At 35.5% G+C, this 22,366-nt stretch overlaps 1 protein-coding gene across 1 annotated transcript; it reads right to left on the bottom strand.

The window, feature by feature from the left end:
- Positions 1 to 8,159: 8,159 nt before the first annotated feature.
- On the bottom strand, positions 8,160 to 21,709 carry LOC128984334 (uncharacterized). Its single transcript, XM_054403642.1, has 5 exons — positions 21,650 to 21,709; positions 14,832 to 15,096; positions 11,503 to 11,748; positions 9,835 to 9,951; positions 8,160 to 9,367 (listed from the first exon to the last, which is right to left on the bottom strand). The coding sequence occupies exons 1-5, from the start codon at positions 21,707 to 21,709 to the stop codon at positions 8,160 to 8,162; spliced, it is 1,896 nt and encodes a 631-aa protein (XP_054259617.1).
- Positions 21,710 to 22,366: the final 657 nt, after the last annotated feature.

Raw genomic sequence — 22,366 nt, 5'->3', positions numbered from 1 at the left:
CCAGGTCCCAAGAGCCTGGAGAAACTATTGACCAATTTGTTAAGGACTTGCGGAATAAAAGCAAAGATTGTGAGTTTGGTGATTTAGTTGAAGGTCTTATAACCGATAGAATTGTGTGTGGCATCGCGAATTCCCATATAAAGGAAAGACTTCTCAGAGAACCTGATCTAAAAATTGTCTAGAGCACTGGAGATATGTCGAGCGGCGGAGATCAGCTCGCAGCAGATGAGGGTGCTGGAGAGTGGAGTCAAAGAAGAGTCATCAGTCAGCTTGCTCAAGAAAAGAACGTCCCAGCAACCGCAGAAACAGACATTTTGCCAAAATTCTAAGCAAATGTCTGGTAATGTATCTTCATCTTCAGGTAAACCCAAATATAAGCCTAAAAATTCTTGTAGTCATTGTGGGTCGTTTCATGAATTTAAAAAATGCCCTGCCTTTGGTAAGACTTGTTTTAGTTGTAAAAAATCTAACCATTTTTCTAAAATGTGTCGTAAAAAGGTACATGTTGTGACTTTTGACGGAGCTCAGTCTGATATTGAGCCTAGCTTTCGGAGGTAATCCTAGTAGGCCTAGTTCAAATAATCATAGAAAGTGATTAATGTGTTTGAAAACCTCAGTAAACTCAACAGCAAGAACCCCAGACCACCTTATTTTTCTGGAATCCTTTTAAAAGCAAATTTAATTCTATCAATACTCAAACAGGAACCGTACAAATATTCACTGACCAGCAGATTAAACCAGGATATCCTTGAAAACCTAAATTTCTAAATTAAATGGTAGGAGTGAAACCATTTGGCATTTTCAAAGAACCAACATTGTCTCTTTTGCATACTGACCCTCCGAGGATATAGAACTATTCCTACTTCGATATTGACTTAGAACTCTGCCCCACTGGCTTAAAAAAATGAGGTTAAAGTGAGGTTAAAGATTTAAAAGTAAATATTGATTGATGGTATCCATGGTAACAAAGAACAAACCTACAAAGTTTAAAAATGTAAACAAGCAGAACTAACTGTCAAATAATGAATTTTGATTTGACAATTCCACACAGCTGGTTCCAACATATTAAATAATGCATGAATATTAGAACAGAAACAGTATGGATAATAAACATAAATAAATTATGTACATTTGACTTATATTTTGTCCTCTTCAACTGTCTTTAATGATCACAGCTGTTAGATGTTATTATTTTTAGCTTATTTGTCCTCTTTAACTGTCTTTAAATCACAGCTGTTAGATGTTATTATTGTTAGCTTAGTTGTTATGATCCAGCAGTGTTGTTATGAAAAATGTTTGTGTTTCTGCTTTAAAATTGTATTTCGATTTAACATTTACTATTTTTATTGTAACTAACTCTTAAATTGATATATTTATTAGTACAGTTTCGCTTAGGTGAATATTAGGAGCATTTAATGCTTAAATATGCCTAATAATGCCTAAGAGAAAAAGTAACTTATCTCAAAAATCTAAAAATTCCAGAAGAGTTGCAGAGTATCGACGAAATGAAACAATATAAAAACGAGGAGCACGCTTGCTGACGAGCTCAATAACAACTGCGTCAAGGCGAGCTGCTGAAACGCCTGCTCAGCGTGAGGCCCGACAAACAGCAAATGCATATAGGACGGCTGCTTCACGTGCTGACGAAACACCTGCTGAGCGTGATGCCCGACAAACAGCAAATGCATATAGGACGGCTGCTTCACGTGCTGACGAAACGCCTGCTCAGCGTGAGGCCCGACAAACAGCAAATGCATATAGGACGGCTGCTTCACGTGCTGACGAAACACCTGCTCAGCGTGATGCCCGACAAGCGGAAAAAGCATGTATCAAATGCAAAACATGCGGGTTATCTTAAACAATGACAGCAATGCCGGCGAATTTGCATCAAGCTTGCTGAAAATAGGTGAAGGTAAGATTCCAACAAATGAGCAGCAAATAATCGAGCGACCAAAAAATTTCTGCAAGTTAGTCGACTCAACTGAATATCTTATTTCCTCCGTGTTTCCAGACTTTGAAGCAAACTACCTTTCAAGTGAATGGCTTTGTGATCACAGCATTTTATCACCCTTAAATGAGACAGTAAACACTATAAATGACGCTTTGCTTAAGAAATTGCCCTCTGAAGATATTACATTTTTCTCAATTGATACAGTTGTGGATGAGGAAAGTGCTACGAACTACCCTACAGAATTGCTTAATAGTTTAGAATTGTCTGGAGTTCCTTCACACAAACTCAAACTAAAAGTTGGCGCAACTGTTTTGTTGATGCGCAGCTTGCATGCGCCAAGACTTTGCAACGGTACCAGACCCTTAAACCATTGGCCAATCTGTACGCGCGCATGGAATCCACAGGATCCCACTGATTATCTCCAGAGGATGTCTGTGAGAATAAAAGTACTTAGGCCTACCGGTACCTACTTAAATAACTTATTTTTATGGTATAGCCTCTTGATCACTGATTTGTACAATAAAAGGTTTAAATTACCTGTATCCGTCAAGTGATCCTGGTCAACCAGGATCACTTGACGGATACAGGTAATTTAAGCCATTAATATTTAGGTCAATAACTTGGACTAAAGAAATTAATTTTAGTATCTACTTTTGTTCTTATTTACAAGTAATGAGTAATAGGCCTATTTAATGTTTTATACGTTCACCAATAAAATAATACACAATGTAATATTAGTTACAGCCTATAAGCAAAATTGGGTCCAAGGCCTAGGTGGCCCCACGTACCTGTTTCCTAAAGTCATTCAAATCCTTGACAGAGTTTAATTCATTCATGTTAGGCGAGATTTATCACATTTAAATTTATTTTAAGTTTAATTTCACAAACATAATCCACAAACAATTAGCATTCAAGACCCTAAATCCTAAGTTTACCTAAATCTTAGCTAGCATAGCAAAATAACCTAATAATAAAAAGCTGTTTTGTTTTAATGTTTTTGTTTTTTTTTACCAACTAAATATATTTTTTTTAAGTTCTCAATTGCAAAAAACTATTATTGTATAAACATGTAGCCTAGTTCACCACCCAAATCTAATCAATGCCATATGGATTTTAATTCAAATTATATTATAATTAAACATTAAATTATAAGCATACAAAAAAACAGTAATGCTAATGAGTTGAATGAATCGGAGCTACAGGACCTAGCGCTTAGATTATGATGTGATAAAACTCCCTTTCAATTTGCAATAATTGGTACGCTACAGAACACGTATAAAGAATATTTAATATTTTATATTTCTCTTACCCACCAATTCCACCATGTTTTATTATTAATTAATTATCTGTAAAAAAATATGCAATTTGTGTAAAATTTGGACAGAGCTGAAATATTGCGTATTTACACTCTTTTAAGCTTCTTTATTTGATTAGAATAATTTAAAAGCCCGATTTCATCAGGTTCTGAGAATTGGTGTTTTTATAATTCACAATTGGGGGTTGTTTTAAAATTTAAAAAGTTTCAATCCTAGTTTGTTCTGTAATTTGTATTAATCATAAAAAAAAATCTACAATCCTTAGAGGTAAAGGAACCAATAGCAATTCATGCTAAGAGTTAGCAAGCAATACAGACTTACAAAAAACCTATTTTCCAAATATTTTGATGAATATCACTATTATGGCAAAATATGTAAGAGGAATACCAAAAACATAATTGCCAACTTTTACTACTTGGTTTCAATACCATTTACCGGACAAACAATCTCCGGACAAGCAGACCAGCCAAGGAGCCAAAAGAAAACTAAACAGAACGTTATTTAGTAACTCATCAATTAGTCAACCCGATAAAAATATAGAAACTCTACAAAAAAAAAAAAAAAAAAAAAAAACTCGCTGTTATAAGAGCCACTATTCCTAGACTAAGACGGACTCTTTCAGAAACAAGACATAAATTCAAAAGATTCTCAGTTTATAATAAAACTCCAGCAAGAACCAAAGGCGGGGCATTACTTATCGGAATGCAATACCACAAAAGAAGACAGCCGGGGTCAAAGAATGAAAAGCTGTATGCCATATCATTGTATTTGAAATCTCCTTCATGATACAAATACTTATTAAAATCAATAGTTTTGCCTGGTGTTTCAACAATTAGGAAGTGGATTTCATCTAAAGAATGTTTCAAGCCTGGATTTAACAACAGACTTATCCAACAGATTAAATGCAAAGCAAGTAGCATGGAGGAGATGGAAAAGTCCTGTGTACTGATGCTTGATGAGATGGCCATAAAGCAATCTTTGGAGTATTGTGCAAGCTATGACTTGGTTGAAGGGTATGAAGATTTGGGATGTCTCGGGAGAAACAGTAAAGTTGGAAGGCAGGCATGTGTATTTATGATTAGGGGCCTGTATTACCACTGGAAGATGCCGATTGGCTATTTTATGAGTAGGAATGGGCTTACAGGTTCCCAGACATAAATTAATCAAGAAATGCGTCAAATGTTTATCAGATGCTGGTCTCCATATAAAAGCAATAGTCTGTGACCAAAACAGCACCAATAGAACTGCTCACAATTTGCTAGAGGTGGCATGTTCACATCCATGGTTTGAATGTGAAGGAGTTAAAATCTACGCTTTGTATGGTGTGCCACATTTAATTTAATCCATAAGAAACAACCTCCTCACACATGACTTCTGTTTTAACGGCAACACCATCAGTTTCACCGACATCAAAGAATATTTACAATAGACCAAAGCAGTACATCAACTAGAGCAGCTCCAAAACTCACCCCTGCCCATATAAATCCCAATAGTTTTCAAAAGATGAGCGTGTCCCTAGCAACACAGGTCCTCAGCCATACCACTGCATCAGCACTGCGGACAGCTGTTGAAACTGGCCAACTGAAATCAAGAACCGCCCTACACACCGCTGATTTCATTGACTTTATCAACGCTTTGTTTGATGTATTAAATAGTAGAGCTGTTAAAACTAAAAATCCCGATACCTGTGCATTGAGCTTAGAGAATGTCCATACTGTAAACATAGTTAAGAAAGCGATTAATGTGTTTGAAAACCTCAGTAAACTCAACAGCAAGAACCCCAGACCACCTTGTTTTTCTGGAATCCTTTTAACAGCAAATTCAATTCTATCACTACTCAAACAGGAACCGTACAAATATTTACTGACCAGCAGATTGAACCAGGATACCCTTGAAAACCTAAATTTCTAAATTAAATGGTAGGAGTGAAACCATTTGGCATTTTCAAAGAACCAACATTGTCTCTTTTGCATACTGACCCTCCGAGGATATAGAACTATTCCTACTTCGATTTTGACCTAGGACTCTGCCCCACTGGCTTTCAAAAATTGAGGTTAAAGATTTAAAAGTAAATATTGATTGATGGTATCCATGGTAACAAAGAACAAACCTACAAAGTTTAAAAATGTAAACAAGCAGAACTAACTGTCAAATAATGAATTTTGATTTGACAATTCCACACAGCTGGTTCCAACATATTAAATACTGCATGAATATTAGAACAGAAACAGTATGGATCATAAAAATAAATAAATTATGTACATTTGACTTATATTTGGTTAATTTTGTCCTCTTCAACTGTCTTTAATAATCACAGCTGTTAGATGTTATTATTTTTAGCTTATTTGTACTCTTCAACTGTCTTTAAATCACAGCTGTTAGGCTGAGGCTGCTCGAGGCTGAGGCTATAATACGTTGTAGTTTGCTTTTCGGCAGTCGACGAAGGAAGGAATGTAATGTCTCGTTTTGGAACTGGAAGTAAAATCCTTCAATTCAGTCCGCTTGAGGCTTACGCGCTCAAGCGGCGAACTTAAGTACTACTGTACTAGGCAACAGCTGATCGCAAATTCACTTGTTGTTGTTGAGCCGGCCTGGGTGCACAATTTGTTTTTCAGGATTAATTTTGCCACAGTGTCATAGAGGCTTCTGATTGACTATAACGAAGGTTTAGTAATTGACAAATTATTTTTGTTCATAGAATAAAATTATAAATGCCTCAAATTCAATTTTATATTTTTTTATTATGAAATTAAACCGTCATAACCTAACCAAACCAACCAAACGTGCTGACAATGAAAAAATCGAATGAAGGTTTATTAATCGAAAAAATAGTTCTGTTCATAAAATAAAATTATAAATGCCTCAAATCCTATTTTATATTTTTTTTTATAAAGTTAAACTATCATAACCTAACCAAACTAACCAGACTTGCTAATAATGAAAAATCAAATGAAGGTTTAACCGAAAAAATATTTCTCTTCATAAAATAAAACTATAAATGGGTCAAATTCAATTTCATAATGTTTTAATTATAAAATTAAACAGTCATAACCTAACCAAACCAACCAAACTTGTTGATAATGAAAAAATCAAATACAAAAAAATTGAACTGCGGGTGGGATTCGAACCCGGGTCCTTCGGGTCATCAGCTCAGCACTCTATCCACTACACCATCGAGGCCGCTGGCATCAATCGTATCGTTGCGGTAATGATGTTCCCTCAGCCAATCAGAAGCCTCAAAATAATACTGTAGGCAACACTAATCCTGAAATAAAAAATCAGCGGCCTGGGTCTAGTTTTCGTCTGTCGTCTGTCAACAAACACTACTATAGTTCGGCCGCTTAAAAAACGACCTGCGCGCTAATGCTAAACCAATGTTGGAGGAGGTCGCTTTCTAAGCGGCCGAACTATAGTTCTAGATTATTTCATGTTGTCGTCTGTGTTAAATATTCGTAAAATCTGTTAGTTTCACTTTATTCGGTGACATGGATTGCTGTTACTGTTACTGATAAATATATAATGTGAGTGTTTGTATGTACTCCACTGTCATTAAAAATAGGCCTACGTTCTTTGGCCCATAGCCGAAGCTATGGCCAACACATAGGCTTACGAGTAGGCTATTGTGGATGAAAACTGGTATGTTATGGTGTTTGTTGATTAGCAGTACGTTTTTACCCCCCTTAAAATTTGGCACCTCACATCAATTCCATTCAAAATATTTACCAATTACTTACCTTTTTCGGGGTGAGGACCGTGTTCTCTTGCACAGGTTTTAAGTGCAGCAGAACCCTGCATTACAGCCCAAAAGCAATTTTATTTGTTGGAAACATTTATGATGATAAACAAGCCAAATAATTACAAAAAAGCTAATTTCCATATGCATTTTGTTTAATTCTTAGACTATAAATTTTCATTTCAATAATTGATAAATTAAAATAAATTAAGATATTTGTTTCAGTTCCTCAAATTTTATTGATGAACTGTGTTTAATTTTGAACAATTGAATTAACTTTTAATATATTTAATTGCTTTTGGGCTGCCCTCTGCATTTTTACTGAGGTACCTAACAATTACATAACTTCTTAATTTGCCAAAAGGTGCGCAATACTATGGCGCGACAAATTGTAGCATTTGTCAAATAGGTGCGCAATACTGTGGCGCAACAAATTGTAGCATTTGTCAAAAAGGTGCGCAATACTAGGGCACGACAAATTGTTGCATTTGTCAAAAAGGTGCGCAATACTATGGCGCGACAAACTGTAGCATTTGTCAAAAAGGTGCGCAATACTATGGTGCGACTAATTTTTTGTAGAATTTGAAAGAATTTTGCAGTACTATGGCGGTACAAATTGTAGCATTTGTCAAAAAGGTGCGCAATACTATGGCGCGACAAACTTTAGCATTTGTCAAAAAGGTGCACAATACTATGGTGCAACAAATTTTTTGTAGAATTAAAAAAAAAATGTGCAGTACTATTTCGGTACAAATTGTAATATTTGTTAATAAGGTGCGCAATATTATGGCGCACATAATATTGCATTTAAATGCATACTAGTAAACTTAAGTATCTAGTATCACTTTCATAAGGCAAGTCACTTTCATTGGTTGCAAGGTGATTTTTGTAATATAAACGACAGAGATTGCAAAAGAAGTCATAAGTAAGGCTTGTGCCTTATATAAATATACTAACACAAAATAAGTTAATTAAAAGAAGAGATTATAACATTGAAACACTTTTGTATTAAGAAAGAACTACAATAAAATCAAATATAAAGTTTACAAACAGTCAGCTGATCATATGATAATTTTAACATTCAAAGTATAGTTGAGACAGTAATTAGCAGATTCAAATTAATGGCAAAACCATGTAGCCACATACTCCCCTCCCAGTGTCAACGAGGAACGTAACGATGCGGGGGGTGAACACTACGACCTGATCTTGTAAAAATCAGTGTTTTTTTAAGGTCAACATCTTCATTTCTGTCTTTGGTCTTGTCTACTTGAGTTTCTCTAGGTTGCATGTCATTTTTTCTTACGTTAATGGTCGTATCGTTCATAGAATCTTGAAGGAGGAATGCCGGTTTGAGTCGGTTAATAGAAATCGACGTAGGTCCTCGTGGAGTAAGAATAGTAAACCACTTGTCAGATCGCGAAACCACTTGGTAAGGGCCATCATAGACAGCTTGCAACGGTCTTCGGGATGAATCGTGACGAACAAAAACATGGTTGGATGTTCTTAATTCTGGATGAACAAAGACCTTCTTAGAAGAATGGTATTTGGCTTCTATTGGTTTGAGATCATTCATTTTTCTTTTCAGATTGTACACTAAATCAGGAACATTTGTTGAGGTATCTTCTGTAGTTTGAAAAAGATCGCATGGCAATCTGATGGACTGACCTAGTGTCATTTCTGCAGCAGTAACATTGTGTTCTGGAATAATATAAGATCTTAGTCCCAGTAGAACCATTGGTAACGTCTGTGTCCAGTTAGATGTGAGTTGAGCCGTTAATGCAGATTTCAGATGTCGGTGCCATCTCTCGATCTTTCCATTAGCTTCAGGGTGATACGCTGTAGTTTTAATGTGATGGATACCGAGATGTTTTGTTAATTCCTGAAATAAATTGCAGTCGAATTGTCTTCCTCTATCTGTAGTAATGTTTTGAGGAACTCCAAATCTAGCAATCCAGGTAGAAAGAAGAGCTTCTGCAACTGTTCCAGCAGTAATATCCTTGATAGGCGTTGCTTCGACCCATCGTGTAAAGCGATCTATGATAGTTAGCAAGTACGTAAATCCTTGAGAAGGTGGCAAGGGTCCAACTATGTCCACATTAATGTGAGAAAAACGTCCATTAATGTTGTAAGCTCCAATCTCAGAAGTAGTATGTTTCCAAACCTTTGATTTCTGGCAAGCTACACATGCTTTGGCCCAAAGTCTGACATCTTTATTCATGGAAGGCCAAACAAAACGTTGTTTAATAAGGTCCAGAGATCCTTTGATTCCAGGATGTGCCAGGTTGTGAAGGGAGTCAAATAACTGTTTTCTGAACTGCTGAGGAATAAATGGTCGTAGTCTTCCAGTACTTGTGTCACAACACAGCTCTGAGCCATTAGGAAGTAAAATATTTTTGAATATCAAATAAGTTGTGTTTGAGTACTTAAGGTTTTTAAGTTCAGCATCTTGAGATTAAGTTTCAGAAATTTGTTCAAATGATATAGATGAAGGTAGGTCAATAGCACTTATTCTTGACATGAAATCAGCAGGAATGTTTTGTTTTCCTGGAAGATACCTTATGTCGGTAGTGAACTGTCCAATGAAGTCTAGATGACGCAATTGCCTTGGACTAGATGTATCAGAGGGTTTATTGAAGGCAAAAGAAAGAGGTTTGTGATCTGTATATATAACAAAACTTCGCCCTTCAAGGAGATAACGGAAGTGCTTCACAGATAGGTATGCAGCCAGGAGTTCCCTGTCATAGGTACTGTATTTTTTTTGAGTTGTTGTAAGGGATTTAGAGAAAACCCAAGAGGTTCAAAGTTTCCATTACAAATCTGGTGGAGAGACGAACCTATAGCGAAGTTTGATGCATCGACCATTAGAGCTAAAGGAGCATCAGGAGATGGGTGTGCTAGAAGTGTGGCATTGACTAGCTGGCCCTTTGCATCCTCAAAAGCTTTCTTAGATTCTGAAGTCCAAATTATTTTTCGTTTATCAGACTTATGTGTACCCTTACACAAATCAAATAGTTGTTGCTGAATAGCAGCTGCGTTAGGAAGTGAACTTCTGTAAAAGTTTATAAGTCCAAGGAATCTACGAAGCTCAAGAATGGTTTCAGGAAGTTTGCAACTAACAATAGCTTCAACTTTATCAGGAAGAGGAGAAATTCCTTGTTTCGAAACTGTATAACCAAGAAAAGAGATCTCAGTCACGCCAAATACGCTCTTTGACGTATTAATATTAATGTGATGCTTATTAAGTCTATCAAAAATAGTTTGCAAGTGATTAATATGTTCATCATCTGAGGAGGATGCTACTAGAATATCATCTAAGTAACAAAAGGTAAACTCTAGATCATGCAAAAGAGAATTAATATATCTCTGGAAAGTTTGTGCAGCATTCCTTAATCCAAATGGGATTTTTAGAAATTCAAATAATCCAAAAGGCGTTATGACAGCAGTTTTTGGAATGTCATCAGGAGCTACTGGAATGTGATGAAAAGCCCGAACAAGATCAATTTTAGAAAATATAGTTTTTCCATTTAACTGGCTGTTAAAATCATGCATGAATGTCATCAGGAGCTACTGGAATGTGATGAAAAGCCCGAACAAGATCAATTTTAGAAAATATAGTTTTTCCATTTAACTGGCTGTTAAAATCATGCAAATAAGGTATAGGATATCTATCAGGAACTGTTTTTGCATTTAGGGCACGGTAATCCCCGCAAGGTCTCCATGTACCATCAGTTTTAGGAACTAAATGAAGTGGACTGGACCAACAGCTTTTTGAAGGTCTGCAAATGCCTAACTCAACCATCTTGTGAAACTCCTTTTTAGCTACCGCAAGTTTTTCTGGAGGTAAACGTCTAGCTCTAAAGTTCACAGGCTGACCTGTTGTCTGAATTGAGTGAAAAACTGTGTCCTGTGAAACTTGAAAATTAGGATTTTCTTTCAGTAAATTAGGATATTGGTTGATAAGTTTTGAGTATTTACCTTTTGGGTCAAGAACCAATACAGATTGTTGATTTGAAAGTTTTTGAATTCCAATAACAGATAATTGAGTCCTGTTATCGATTAGTCTTTTATTTTTGATATCAACAAGTAAACCATAATGTGATAAAAAGTCTGCGCCAATTATGGGTTGGGTTACGTCTGCAACTATGAAAGACCAGACAAACTTTCTTTTCAAGCCTAGATCAAGTTTTATGTCTTGTTTACCGTACATTTTGATAACAGAACCATTGGCAGCATATAATTGTCTATTACTTACATCACATTTGTCTTTGTTTGTGAGAGGCAAAACAGGTATGTCTGCTCCAGAATCCACGAGAAACTTACGACCACAGGGTAAGTTGGTTACAAATAAGCGGCGAGATTGAAAGCCCCTGTCATCCTGAGCCGCATTTAGTGACGGGGCAGGAAGTTTTTCTGTTGTGCATTCTTTTTTGTTGTGAACAAACAAGGTTGAACACATTTTTTAGCATTTTCACCAAATTTGTTATGATACCAGCAAATTTCACCTTGATCATTTCTCTCTTTAGGATAGTAATTGTTCTTATGTTTGACTGGGAAGTTGCGTTTACTTAACTTAAGAAGTCCATCAATAGACTGAGTTAGTTCGCTGACTTGTTTTTCTAAGTTGGCAATCCGATCACTAGATTGCGCAACATCTCCTTGAGCACAAACGTAGTTGTCGACAGCTGATAGTTCAGCTATTTGGTCACCTAATTTAGCTAAGTCATCAAGAGAATTGGTTTGAGAAGCAGCTAGAGCAGTACGAATGTGACTAGGTAGACGTTGTAGAAAAATAACTTTCAAAAAACTGTCAGTTACCTGTGTGCCTGCTAAGGTTCTCATTTCACGAAGAAGAGTTGTCGGCTTCTTAAGTTATCTCCGAGAAAAACTTCTGTTGTCAGTTGTTTTAGTTTGGCATTTTCTGAAATTTCGTATTCTGAGCAGAGCCTTTCTTTTAAGTCAGAGTAGGGAGTTTGAGACAAAGGTTTGGTAATAAAATCCGAAAGGTGACTTGCAACTTCATTGTCCAGTGAGCTCATTACATAATTGTATTTAGTTCTTTCCTTTGAAATTCCATGAAGAGAAAACTGACATTCAATTTGATGAAACCAAAGTGAAACATTTTTTGATCAAAATGGTGGAATTTTCACTTGAATTGGTGAGATTTGTGAAGCCTCTGGTGTACTAGGAGTTGGAGTAGAATCTTGATTATTCATTATGGTCCAATTGAATTAATGACAATAAAAAGTACAGTAAGGGGTCACCAAATAAGGCTTGTGCCTTATATAAATATACTAACACAAAATAAGTTAATTAAAAGAAGAGATTATAACATTGAAACACTTTTGTATTAAGAAAGAACTACAATAAAATCAAATATAAAGTTTACAAACAGTCAGCTGATCATATGATAATTTTAACATTCAAAGTATAGTTGAGACAGTAATTAGCAGATTCAAATTAATGGCAAAACCATGTAGCCACATAAGTATTACGTTCGAGAATTTTTGGTTCAGCAGGAACATCTAATGGGAGACATTTTTCTTTGATGTGAAACCACCTCAAACATGCAGTACATTTCACACTCTCATTGCCTCGTTCAGATGTGGTACAAGAAGGAAATCTACATTTACACTGGAGGCAGTAGTTAGCCATGTCATTTGAGTGTGCTAACAACATTGTAAAACAGTACGTTCTATAGCTGTTGGTATTGCAATAACCAGCTGATCTCTAGTTGTTAAATATATTATGTTATGATTTCTTAGAATTAACACTATCTTGTTTCGAATTGATTATTTAATTAAAATAGTTTTAATTAATACATAAATGAACGATAGCATTGTGGATCAAAAAATGGATTAACTGTGTTACCTTTCATTAGTTGTTCAATGAAGTACATAACAAAGATACCACAGTTGTGATTGTCTGTTTGTGTAGGATGAAAAACTGATGCTTTAATCCATGACTTTGCTAACTCATTCGATGTCGTACAAGTCAAATGTGACCAGAATTCTAGAAAGTTATGGTATAATCTGTGTCTAGTCGAAGTTTGCACATTGTTAAGCGGATCCATATAGACAAATGTTCTTTCTACCACGTTTGCATAGACGAGTACCCAGTGACAGTTATCTATGTTTACTGGAAAAAACAGTTTTTCAGTGTCCATGGTAACTATACTGTTTCGAAGAAGATAATTATTTTTATCAATTTGTTCTCCACACTGGATCGCAGATGTCCCAATGTTGTCATGATAAATTATTGCACATTTGTTTCCTTTGTTATCTTTTTGAAATACATAACCGATGGCAGATATTATATCCCTGTAGAGCCATCCATTGCTTCGGAGTAAGTTTATGTCATCTATGGAAACCTCAAAATGATCACCAGAGGGTGTTGAAATAGAGCACAACAGGTAATTACCTATGTCATTGTGTGGTACATAGTACTTTTCATCTTTTATTAGTCAGTTGTTCATGACCTTACTTCTTATGATTTCAGCAGATTCAAAAGGCATTTTGAATGCTCTTACAACCTTTGTTTGTAAATAATCAGATTTAAAATAGGTGTGAGCTTTCTTTTGTTGTTTCTTCCATGTTTCTTCGATGTCATCAAAATCACTATCAGAACTAAGTGCAATGGGAAGGTTGACATTCTCTTTTTGTTGTTTGTTTGTTGCCTTCCTTTTGAGACATAATTTTGTCTTTTTCTTCACGTGAGCCTCATCATTGTTCTTTAAAGATTTTGTTTTGGAAACACATTTCCTCTGTCTTCCTCATACACAACCTTCTTTAGGGATATCAAATATTATCTCCTTGCATCTAGACTTAATGAAATCCTTTAATATCCGGACAAACCGATTTGGTCGTAGGTTTCTTTGGTTGTCAAGCAATATGTTCTTCACTTGGTGAAACCAGTTTTCCGCAGGTCCATTACTTAGTCTTTGTTTGATAAAACCATCCTTATAAGGCTTTAACAGTAGTCCAGACCAAAATGGTAAGTATGGTATATATTTGTCTAACAGAACTTTTATCAAATCAGGATTATAGTATACATTGTCTTCAAATATTGCAATATTGTCTTCCTCATCTGTTGAAATACTTGTTGTTTCTGTTAATGCTACATATATTTTCTGCATATCTTGATAGAATGGACTTTTTTTGTACATTGAATCATTTCCTTTTGTCATTTCATCAAACAGGACCAATGGGGCTTTGTCTAGGTCATCCTCAATTACTTCCTCTGGCAATTCATCAATGCTGTTATTACCCTCACACATTATAGAGAGTTCACTCAATGCATGTGTTAAGACTGCAGTTTTTTTCACATAACAAGACAGTTATCAAGTTAGTCACCATTAGCTTAATGGTATCATAATTACTGCAATTAATAATTGTACAAACTACTTGCAAGAACAGTTTTTTAATCATCAATCGCTTTGATTTGCAAGTATTTGTTGTTTTAGATTTTACGTCATTAATAACAATTTTAACAAAATGACAAACACAAAGATGGACTGTGACTTTTGGTTTTACTACTGTTCTTCTCTTCATAGTTGTTTCATAACAATACTCCAAATAACTTGTAACATGCATTTTATTCCACTGTTGCATTACTGCATTTATTATTGCCCAACTGAAGTCTGACACTACTCTTTGACACGGTGGCCAGAAACCATTATCAGACAAAAATCTCCTATACTTCAAAAGCCATACTCCTATTGAATCAGCTGTGTGGTTACATGTTATGTATTCTGAGGCTGGCAATATGAACCCTTTGGTTCTAAAAACAATGGCGTAGTACAAAACCCTCTTGTCTTGACATTGTGGAAGTTTACGTACAACGGACCCAGTAGCATCAACATGTAGCGTAAAATCTGACGAAGCCATTTCAGCTTTTTCCCTAGCCAACAGTTGTAGCACCTCTTTACTGTACATCATCACCTCAAATGGATGTGATACATGTTGAATATATCTATCGTCTGCTGACTTCTCCTCATATTCCCGCATCATAAACAGGTCTAACATTGGGTTTTCATGCAAGTCATCTACAGCTAACGCTTCTGATTTGGCCTTACGATAAACCGAGTAAGACTTGACGGCCTGGGTATTATTCAATTTCAATCCTACAATATCACACTGCTTTACACATTTTAATCTTGTTAGTGACGGACTGGTGTTAATTAAGTTATGCATCATTGTATCTCTAGCAATTCCACTTAGGTTTCTGTTTTTTTTTTGTTTTTTTTTGGGATGGTAGCATTTAGTTGTATTACTATAAACAACGACTTTAATGTCAAGAAAACTACAACTTTGGTAAACAAGTAATTTAAATGTTGTTTCATTATTGTGGCTACAGTAGGATGTTGTAGAAGTAGTCACTAATTATTGTTGGATAAACAGAAGTTATCAATTTCCCGTGCTCATTTATCATTTCATACCATTTTGAAGGTTCTATTGAACATTCGCCGATATTACCATCACATTTGTAATGTCGTTTACAAGGTCGTTTTAATGTTTTTTGTTCAACTGGGGCAACCACAGGAAATTCTATTGTTACGCCGTTACTGTCAACAGTTAAAGGTATTTTTACTTTATCTGCATTGTCATCGTAAACTTGCAATTCAGTAGCTAATTCAGTTGGCAATTCATCATCACTTGGCAATTGAGCGTCAGTTGGTATTGCGTTACATGTACTAATATTTAAATTCTTGTCAGCAGAGAATTCGATTACATTGTTATTATTTTCCACAGTACCGCCTCTACCAGATTCATTATTAACTCCAATTTTATCGTGATTCACCAAGGTGTTAACGTCTGAGGTGAAATCTGATTTTAAAATAAGTTTCTTTTGAGGTGTTTTGAGGTGCGCATAGCCATTAGTGCTGTCCTGGTCCTTAACTAGACTTAGTTCTGCAATAGCAGGTGCATGTCTGTTTAAAAATGATGATACGATTTTGTCATTTTTTTGCATACTTTGAGCCTAAAGTAATTCAGCATACCTTCTATTAATGCAGAGTTTTTATAGTTAAAGTATGCACACTCTTCTTTTGCAACAATACTTCTCCAAATACCTACAGCAATATTGATCTTCTCCTCAATTGAAGTATTTTTCAATTTTAAGGATGCAAGTAAACGTATTACTCTGACATTAGTAGTACCTTTTGTTCCATCAGATTCTTTACTATCAACACTTTCAACATCAATAGAAGATGTAAAATTTTCTTCCTCTTTATAACATTCATTACTCTTACCACCGGCTCTGCTTGTTTCAACTTTGTTACTATCTACCAGAATACATCTATCAACGTTACACAATTTTCTGTCCTCTGTGTTATTTTTTGCTTTTTGACATTTTTTTGCCTTATTTTTCACAACCTCAATCCAATCACCATTATCTGTTTGTTGTTCTTCACTTACTACGGAATTACTAACTAACAGAGTTTACACTGTATTTTTTCAAATTTGAATTTTTTTTCTCAGCGACATCTTCCAAGCATTTCTTATTTGGCCTACTCTTAGCACCCACTCTGGTACTTCTTGTGTCAACATCAGACAATTTTCAGCCCTCTGTATTTTTGTTTGTATCCTGATATCTTTCCACACGCTTCTTAACAACGTCAATCCAATCTCCTGTTTTTTGTTCTTTACTAACTCCTAATTTACATTCCGATTGCACTAAGTGTTTTGTCAATTTATGATGTTCACTGACACTCACATTTAGTGGGGTGATTGTGAATAATGAAGTGTCTTTGAAGTGGAAATTTGCCATCATCAATCTGACCAAAGATGTAATAGATCGGGTTTCACATGCCACTGCTACGCCATCATGAACAATTGTTCCATCTGCAGGATGTCTGTTGTGTGGATCAAATATCCAATAAGAATTTTCTTTCTCTTTCATTAGAGTGACGGATAAAAGCATTGAAGTGAAGACTCCAGCATCATGTTTACTAAAAAAGGAATGCAATTCGTCGTTCAGGTTGTTGCAATGAAGACCAACAATGTTTTGGTAAATATCATCTCCTATAGTTACTAAACTAGAAACCCCTCTTATATTGAAATGTGGTGCCACTTCATCAATTGTCAGGTAAGTCGGCGGAGTCATGTTCTTTAGTTTAAGGACATTTTGCGATTCGATGTGTTTAGAGTTTCCAATCACTAGTATTTCATCTATATCAATTGATGTCCAATTGCGTACAGGAAGCAATTTGTTAATAACTATTGCCGCCACTGCATTGCTTGTGCATTGTGTGTTCCTAACATTACTTGGAAACTGTACACTGTTTTGTGAGAAATTGCCGTGAACAATCTTTCCTTCCTCAGTTGTTGGTTTTAATGTGTGGTTCGAATGTTTTAACATGACTTTTTTGTTATCCGTGTGAAATCGTCTTTAATAAATTGTTGCCTTTCTTCAATAACCTTAAGTTGGCCTACTGCTACAAACTATTACAACTTGTACTTCAATGTCTATATTTTTTTTCAAGTAAAAAGTAAACAATCAACTAAGATTGTGAGATAGGTGATTGGCCTACTCTTAGCACTGACTCTGATATTTCTTGTGTCAACATTAGAAAATTTTCAGCCCTCTGTATTTTTTGCTAAATCGTGATATTTTTTACACGCTTCTTAACAACCTCAATCCAATCTCCTATTTGTTGTTCTTTACTAACTCCTGATTCACATTCAGATTCAACTAAGTGTTGTGTCAATTCATGATATTCAGTGACACTCACATCTAGTGGCGTATTGTGATTAATGAAGTGTAAATTTGCCATCATCAATCTGATCAAAGATGTAATAGATATTTCACATGACACTGCAACGCCATCCTGTACAAATGTTCCATCTGCAGGATGTCTGTTGTGTGGATCAAATATCTAAAAAATTGTTTTTCTTTCTTTCGTTAGAGTGACGGATAGAAACATTGAAGTGAAGACTCCAGCATCATGTTTACTAAAAAAGGAATTTAATTCGTCGTTCAGGTTTTTGCAATGAAGACCAACAATGTTTTGGTCAAATTTTTCTCCTATAGTTACTGAACTGGAAACCCCTCTTATATTAAAAAGTGGTGCCACTTCATCAATTGGCAGGTAAGTCGGCGGAGTCATTTTCTTGTGTTTAAGGACATTTCGCGATTCGATGTGTTTAGAGTTTCCAATAACTAGTATTTCATCTATATCAATTGATGTCCAATTACTTACAGGATGCAATTTGTTAATTACTATTGCCGCCACTGCATTGCTTGTGCATTGTGTGTTCCTAACATTACTTGGAAACTGTACACTGTTTTGTGAGAAATTGCCGTGAACAATCTTTCCTTCCTCAGTTGATGGTTTTAATGTGTGGTTCGAATGTTTTAACATGACTTTTTTTATCTGTGAAATCTTCTTTAATAACTTCTTGCCTTCCTTTAATAACTTTAAGTACCGGTACAAACTATTACAACTTGTACTTCAATGTCTATCTTTTATATCAAGTAAAAAGTGAACAATCAACCTAAAACAATTGAGTGGTGTTAATATCTACATGTTACTATCTACTTAGTGCTTAAATGTAATTTTTAGCCACTGTTACTGCTGTAAGTGTTGATGTTTATAGGGTTTGTGAATGGCGGTTTACAAAAATATAACTACCAAACCAAGGACCATTATAGGACTATTCACACTTTGATACAGACCGTGGGCTTTGCCCCTTTGGCTTTTAAAGTTCTGAGGCAAGGAATTTGAAAGTAAATATTGATTGTTCTTCATGGCTGCAATGAGAATACTCACAATGTTTACATTTGCTTTGACATAATAATGTAAACAAGAACAGTGGCGTGGATACGGGGGGGAATCAGGGGGATATATCCCCCCCTTCAACTTTAATGGGTAAAAAAATTGTAATAACATTTAAAAAATAATGTTTTAACGAATGCAATGAAATAGTGAATCTTTTTGCGAATTAGCTATTACCGTAGGTGGCACGGTAAGACCTAGGCCCGGGACCGATTTACTTTTTCATTTTGATTTCCCCAGAGGCCAAAAACACCATTCGTTCAAATATTTATGTATCTATATACAGATATATATACATATATATATACGTCCGTGAACGCGATAACTTGAGTAATTTTTGTCCAATTTTGATGAAATTTGGTTTAAAGGTGTAAGGCGGGATAAACTTGAATGAGTTTGCGAACTAGCATGATCGGACCATGGGAACGGGGTTTTACGGGGGGTTTTATGGGGTAAAAATTGGTTTTTCTCACTTTTGACCTTCAAAACACAACATTTTCCAATTTCTCTCTAGACCTTTTAAAAGAGCTTAAAAACAAATAATTTAGTATGTTGAAGTGTTTTTGTACGGTTATTGGTAACGGAGAAAATTCAAAAAAATATACATTTAAAATTCCCATGTTATTCTTATGGAGAATATTGGAAAATGTTGTAGTTTGCTTGTTTATTGATATATATTTTGATCAAACTTGGCAAATATATTTATTTTGTAATAAGCTATTAATATTTTACTAAAAAATACACTTTATTTGTTTCCTTGTTGCAGCAAACCTAAGTACTCGTTAGACCTAATGTTATTTAAATAGATTTAATTGAAAATCAATTCAGACAAATGGAAATTCGCTTAGTCAGCAGGTTTGCTGCGGCGGGGGTATTTAATTTTACTTCTATTGTATTACCTTGTTTTTTGTAAGTATACTTTCAATATCAATAAATCGTAAATAAACAGCAATGCCTGTGAAAGTAGAATGGTTTTTGCGCGCGAAACAGAGTACAGACACAAGTCACGGAAGGTCAACGGCCTATCCACCCCTCCCCCTCCCGCCAACACTTCACCTATTACATCTACCTGAAATTATTAATCGTTTTAACGTGAGCAATAGAATAGTTAATCAAGTGTCATGCCTATTGTACTAAGCTTGTTTGTTTGTACGTATACTTTAATTGTCTATGAATAAATGGTAACAGATAAACTACATGCCGGTAGCCGGTAGCAGTGGTGGGGTGGGATATTTGCGCGCCAAACAGAAGTGAGTCACCGGACGTTCCGCGTTCAACCGCCCATCGACAACACCCTCCTCCTCTACCCCGTCACCCACACTACGCTTGATCTGTCGTCTGGTGTTAATTATTGTGCCAGTGTGTTTTAATGATTTTCGTACTCCTTTTATGTCGAAACAAAGTAAACTGATTGGCTTTTTCGGCCCGAAAAGATAAATAATTATTTTTTAATAGGCCAATAGTCACGTTAACATATTAATCAAAATATTCAGTGTTAAAGGATATAGAAACATAACGTTAAATGTTATCATATAACGAAAAGCCTAGATTAGTATTTAAAAAATAAATATAATAAAAAACTAGTCCACCTGCAATTAAAGCAAAAAGTATATTTCATAAGTACAAAATAGCATAAAATGTTATTAAGTATTAACACCAGATTTCACTTCCTGAACGTATAAAAATAGTGTTTGAAGAAGTTATTTTTCTCTAATTTTCCGGGGGAGGACCCCCGGACCTCTTTGAGTCTTTTGAAGGCATCAGAAATTATTACTTTTATCGTTTTACAGTAAAGCCTGTAATATTTTACAATTGCTCGAATTCGAGCAACAGGTAAACTACTTTTTTTAATTTTAAAAAATGAGCAAAGAAGAAAGTTAAGATATGGAAAGAATTTATTATTATAACCTTTTTAACATACCTCATCCCCCAAAAAACGCAACTATACCGAGGGATGATGAAGACTATACCGAGGGGTGATGAAGACTATCCCGAGGGGTGATGAAGACTATACCGAGGGTGATGGGTTTGAATTTTAGTTTTCTCCAAAGTGCATGGGTACTTTGGGATTTACATATGGATGACAACATGATTATGTAAACAAGTATAGGACAAACGCGTTAGGCCTACAAATTAAACAAACTTAAAAAAAACAAAGGTTACAAATTAATAAAGCGTTAAAAAAGCGGGAACAAGAAAAGGCGGGAACGACAATTAACGGTAAATGACGCTACAATTAACAACAAGGGGTAAAATACCTTTTAAAACCGCGTTGCATGATAAAGTTACATTATATTATACAAAAATTTCCCCTCCCCACTTTCCGTAAATGCTAATGAAAAACCACGTTTCCGCGAGTGCGTTTCATAATGTGACTGTGAGGTTCGGGTTGCTCCCTTATAAACAGTTATATTTTCCCCTATATACAATAAATGATATACAAATCGTGTAATCGTTGACCAATAATCACTTTTATCTTGATTTAGTTGTTTTATTCCTACACTAAAGATTAACTTAAACTCACTAATTTAGTCACATTCTGGCTTAAGTTCAACAAGCTTGAAAGTATCTAACCAAACTAGCTAACTACACTAGACTAGACACTAGACCAAGACTACAGGTTTGCTAAGAATTTCTGGCGAAATTTCCCTTCATCCATCATAATTTGTCCCTACAAAATTCCCCCCCCCATAAATTTGTTATAACTCTTTTAAAAAGCTTAAATGATAAGTACGAAATAATTTGATAGTAAATTTTATAATGGAAAACGTCAAATGGTAGTAGTAGTGCATCGGTAGCAACGGTCAGGCGGGCGGGTTGACCTTGAGACCGGGAGAGAATTTTCGTCACCCCAACCCTCTTCACATAGCGCCTACCCGAATCACCGTGCTAGCAGGTGCAGTGGCGGCATACAGGTGGCAGCCCTGATCCCACATGGCTAGAGTTGTCAGGGTTGCCACATCTGATTTTGGAAAAGGCGTGAAGGGCCTCTTGCATCCCCTAGTACTTACATAGGCTTAAAACACGTGCTGAAGGTACCGCAAATAAGACGGGTGGCAACCCTGATATATATCCGTTCCCATCGTTGTCCACGTTTTCGTAGGTACCTAACCTACTAGAGACCTAACCCACCTAGACTACAAGGAGCTGATCTAACAAGACAAGGTAAGCCACACACGTTATGTTATTTTAAGTAAAAGTCGTTAGTGTTACCCTAGTATTAATTCCCTTGCTTTGCAAACTACGTGAATAGTAAATTTCAGCTGCAAATTATATTGTATCAATATTATTCTAGGTATTTAAACTGTTTGTGACATTGGTTTTCATTAGAATTTAAGGGTAAGTTAACACGTGGTTAGTATTACCTCAGATTGATAGCACCTAAGTATATAATACCAAAATTAAAAACACAAGTGTGTAGGTGATATCACGTTGAGGTATGATACATTATCCATATGACCATAACAACCAATTTAATTATTGCCCACCATAACCAACGACAACAGATAGGTACCCAAAGTAAATTTGAATCTATTAAGTTTTCTTATACAAAGTGTTGCCATTCTCAATCCCGAGAACACAGTTTTTGGTAG

The sequence above is a fragment of the Macrosteles quadrilineatus genome, unplaced genomic scaffold (genome assembly GCF_028750875.1).
Source record: "Macrosteles quadrilineatus isolate MER2022 unplaced genomic scaffold, UCM_ALF_1.0 Scaffold_2__2_contigs__length_208266976, whole genome shotgun sequence".
Taxonomy (NCBI): Eukaryota; Metazoa; Arthropoda; class Insecta; order Hemiptera; family Cicadellidae; genus Macrosteles; species Macrosteles quadrilineatus.
This window is presented reverse-complemented; position numbering and strand designations above follow the sequence as displayed.

Coding starts and splice junctions, on each gene's coding strand:
- LOC128984334 (XM_054403642.1), bottom strand. CDS start 21,709: ATGTGGGATCAGGGCTGCCACCTGTATGCCGCCACTGCACCTGCTAGC. Junction 15,097..21,649: donor CTGCTAGCACGGTGATTCGG/GTAGGCGCTATG, acceptor AATAATACCCAG/GCCGTCAAGTCTTACTCGGT. Junction 11,749..14,831: donor TGCTACTGGGTCCGTTGTAC/GTAAACTTCCAC, acceptor GTACTGCTCTAG/CTGCTTCTCAAACCAATTCT.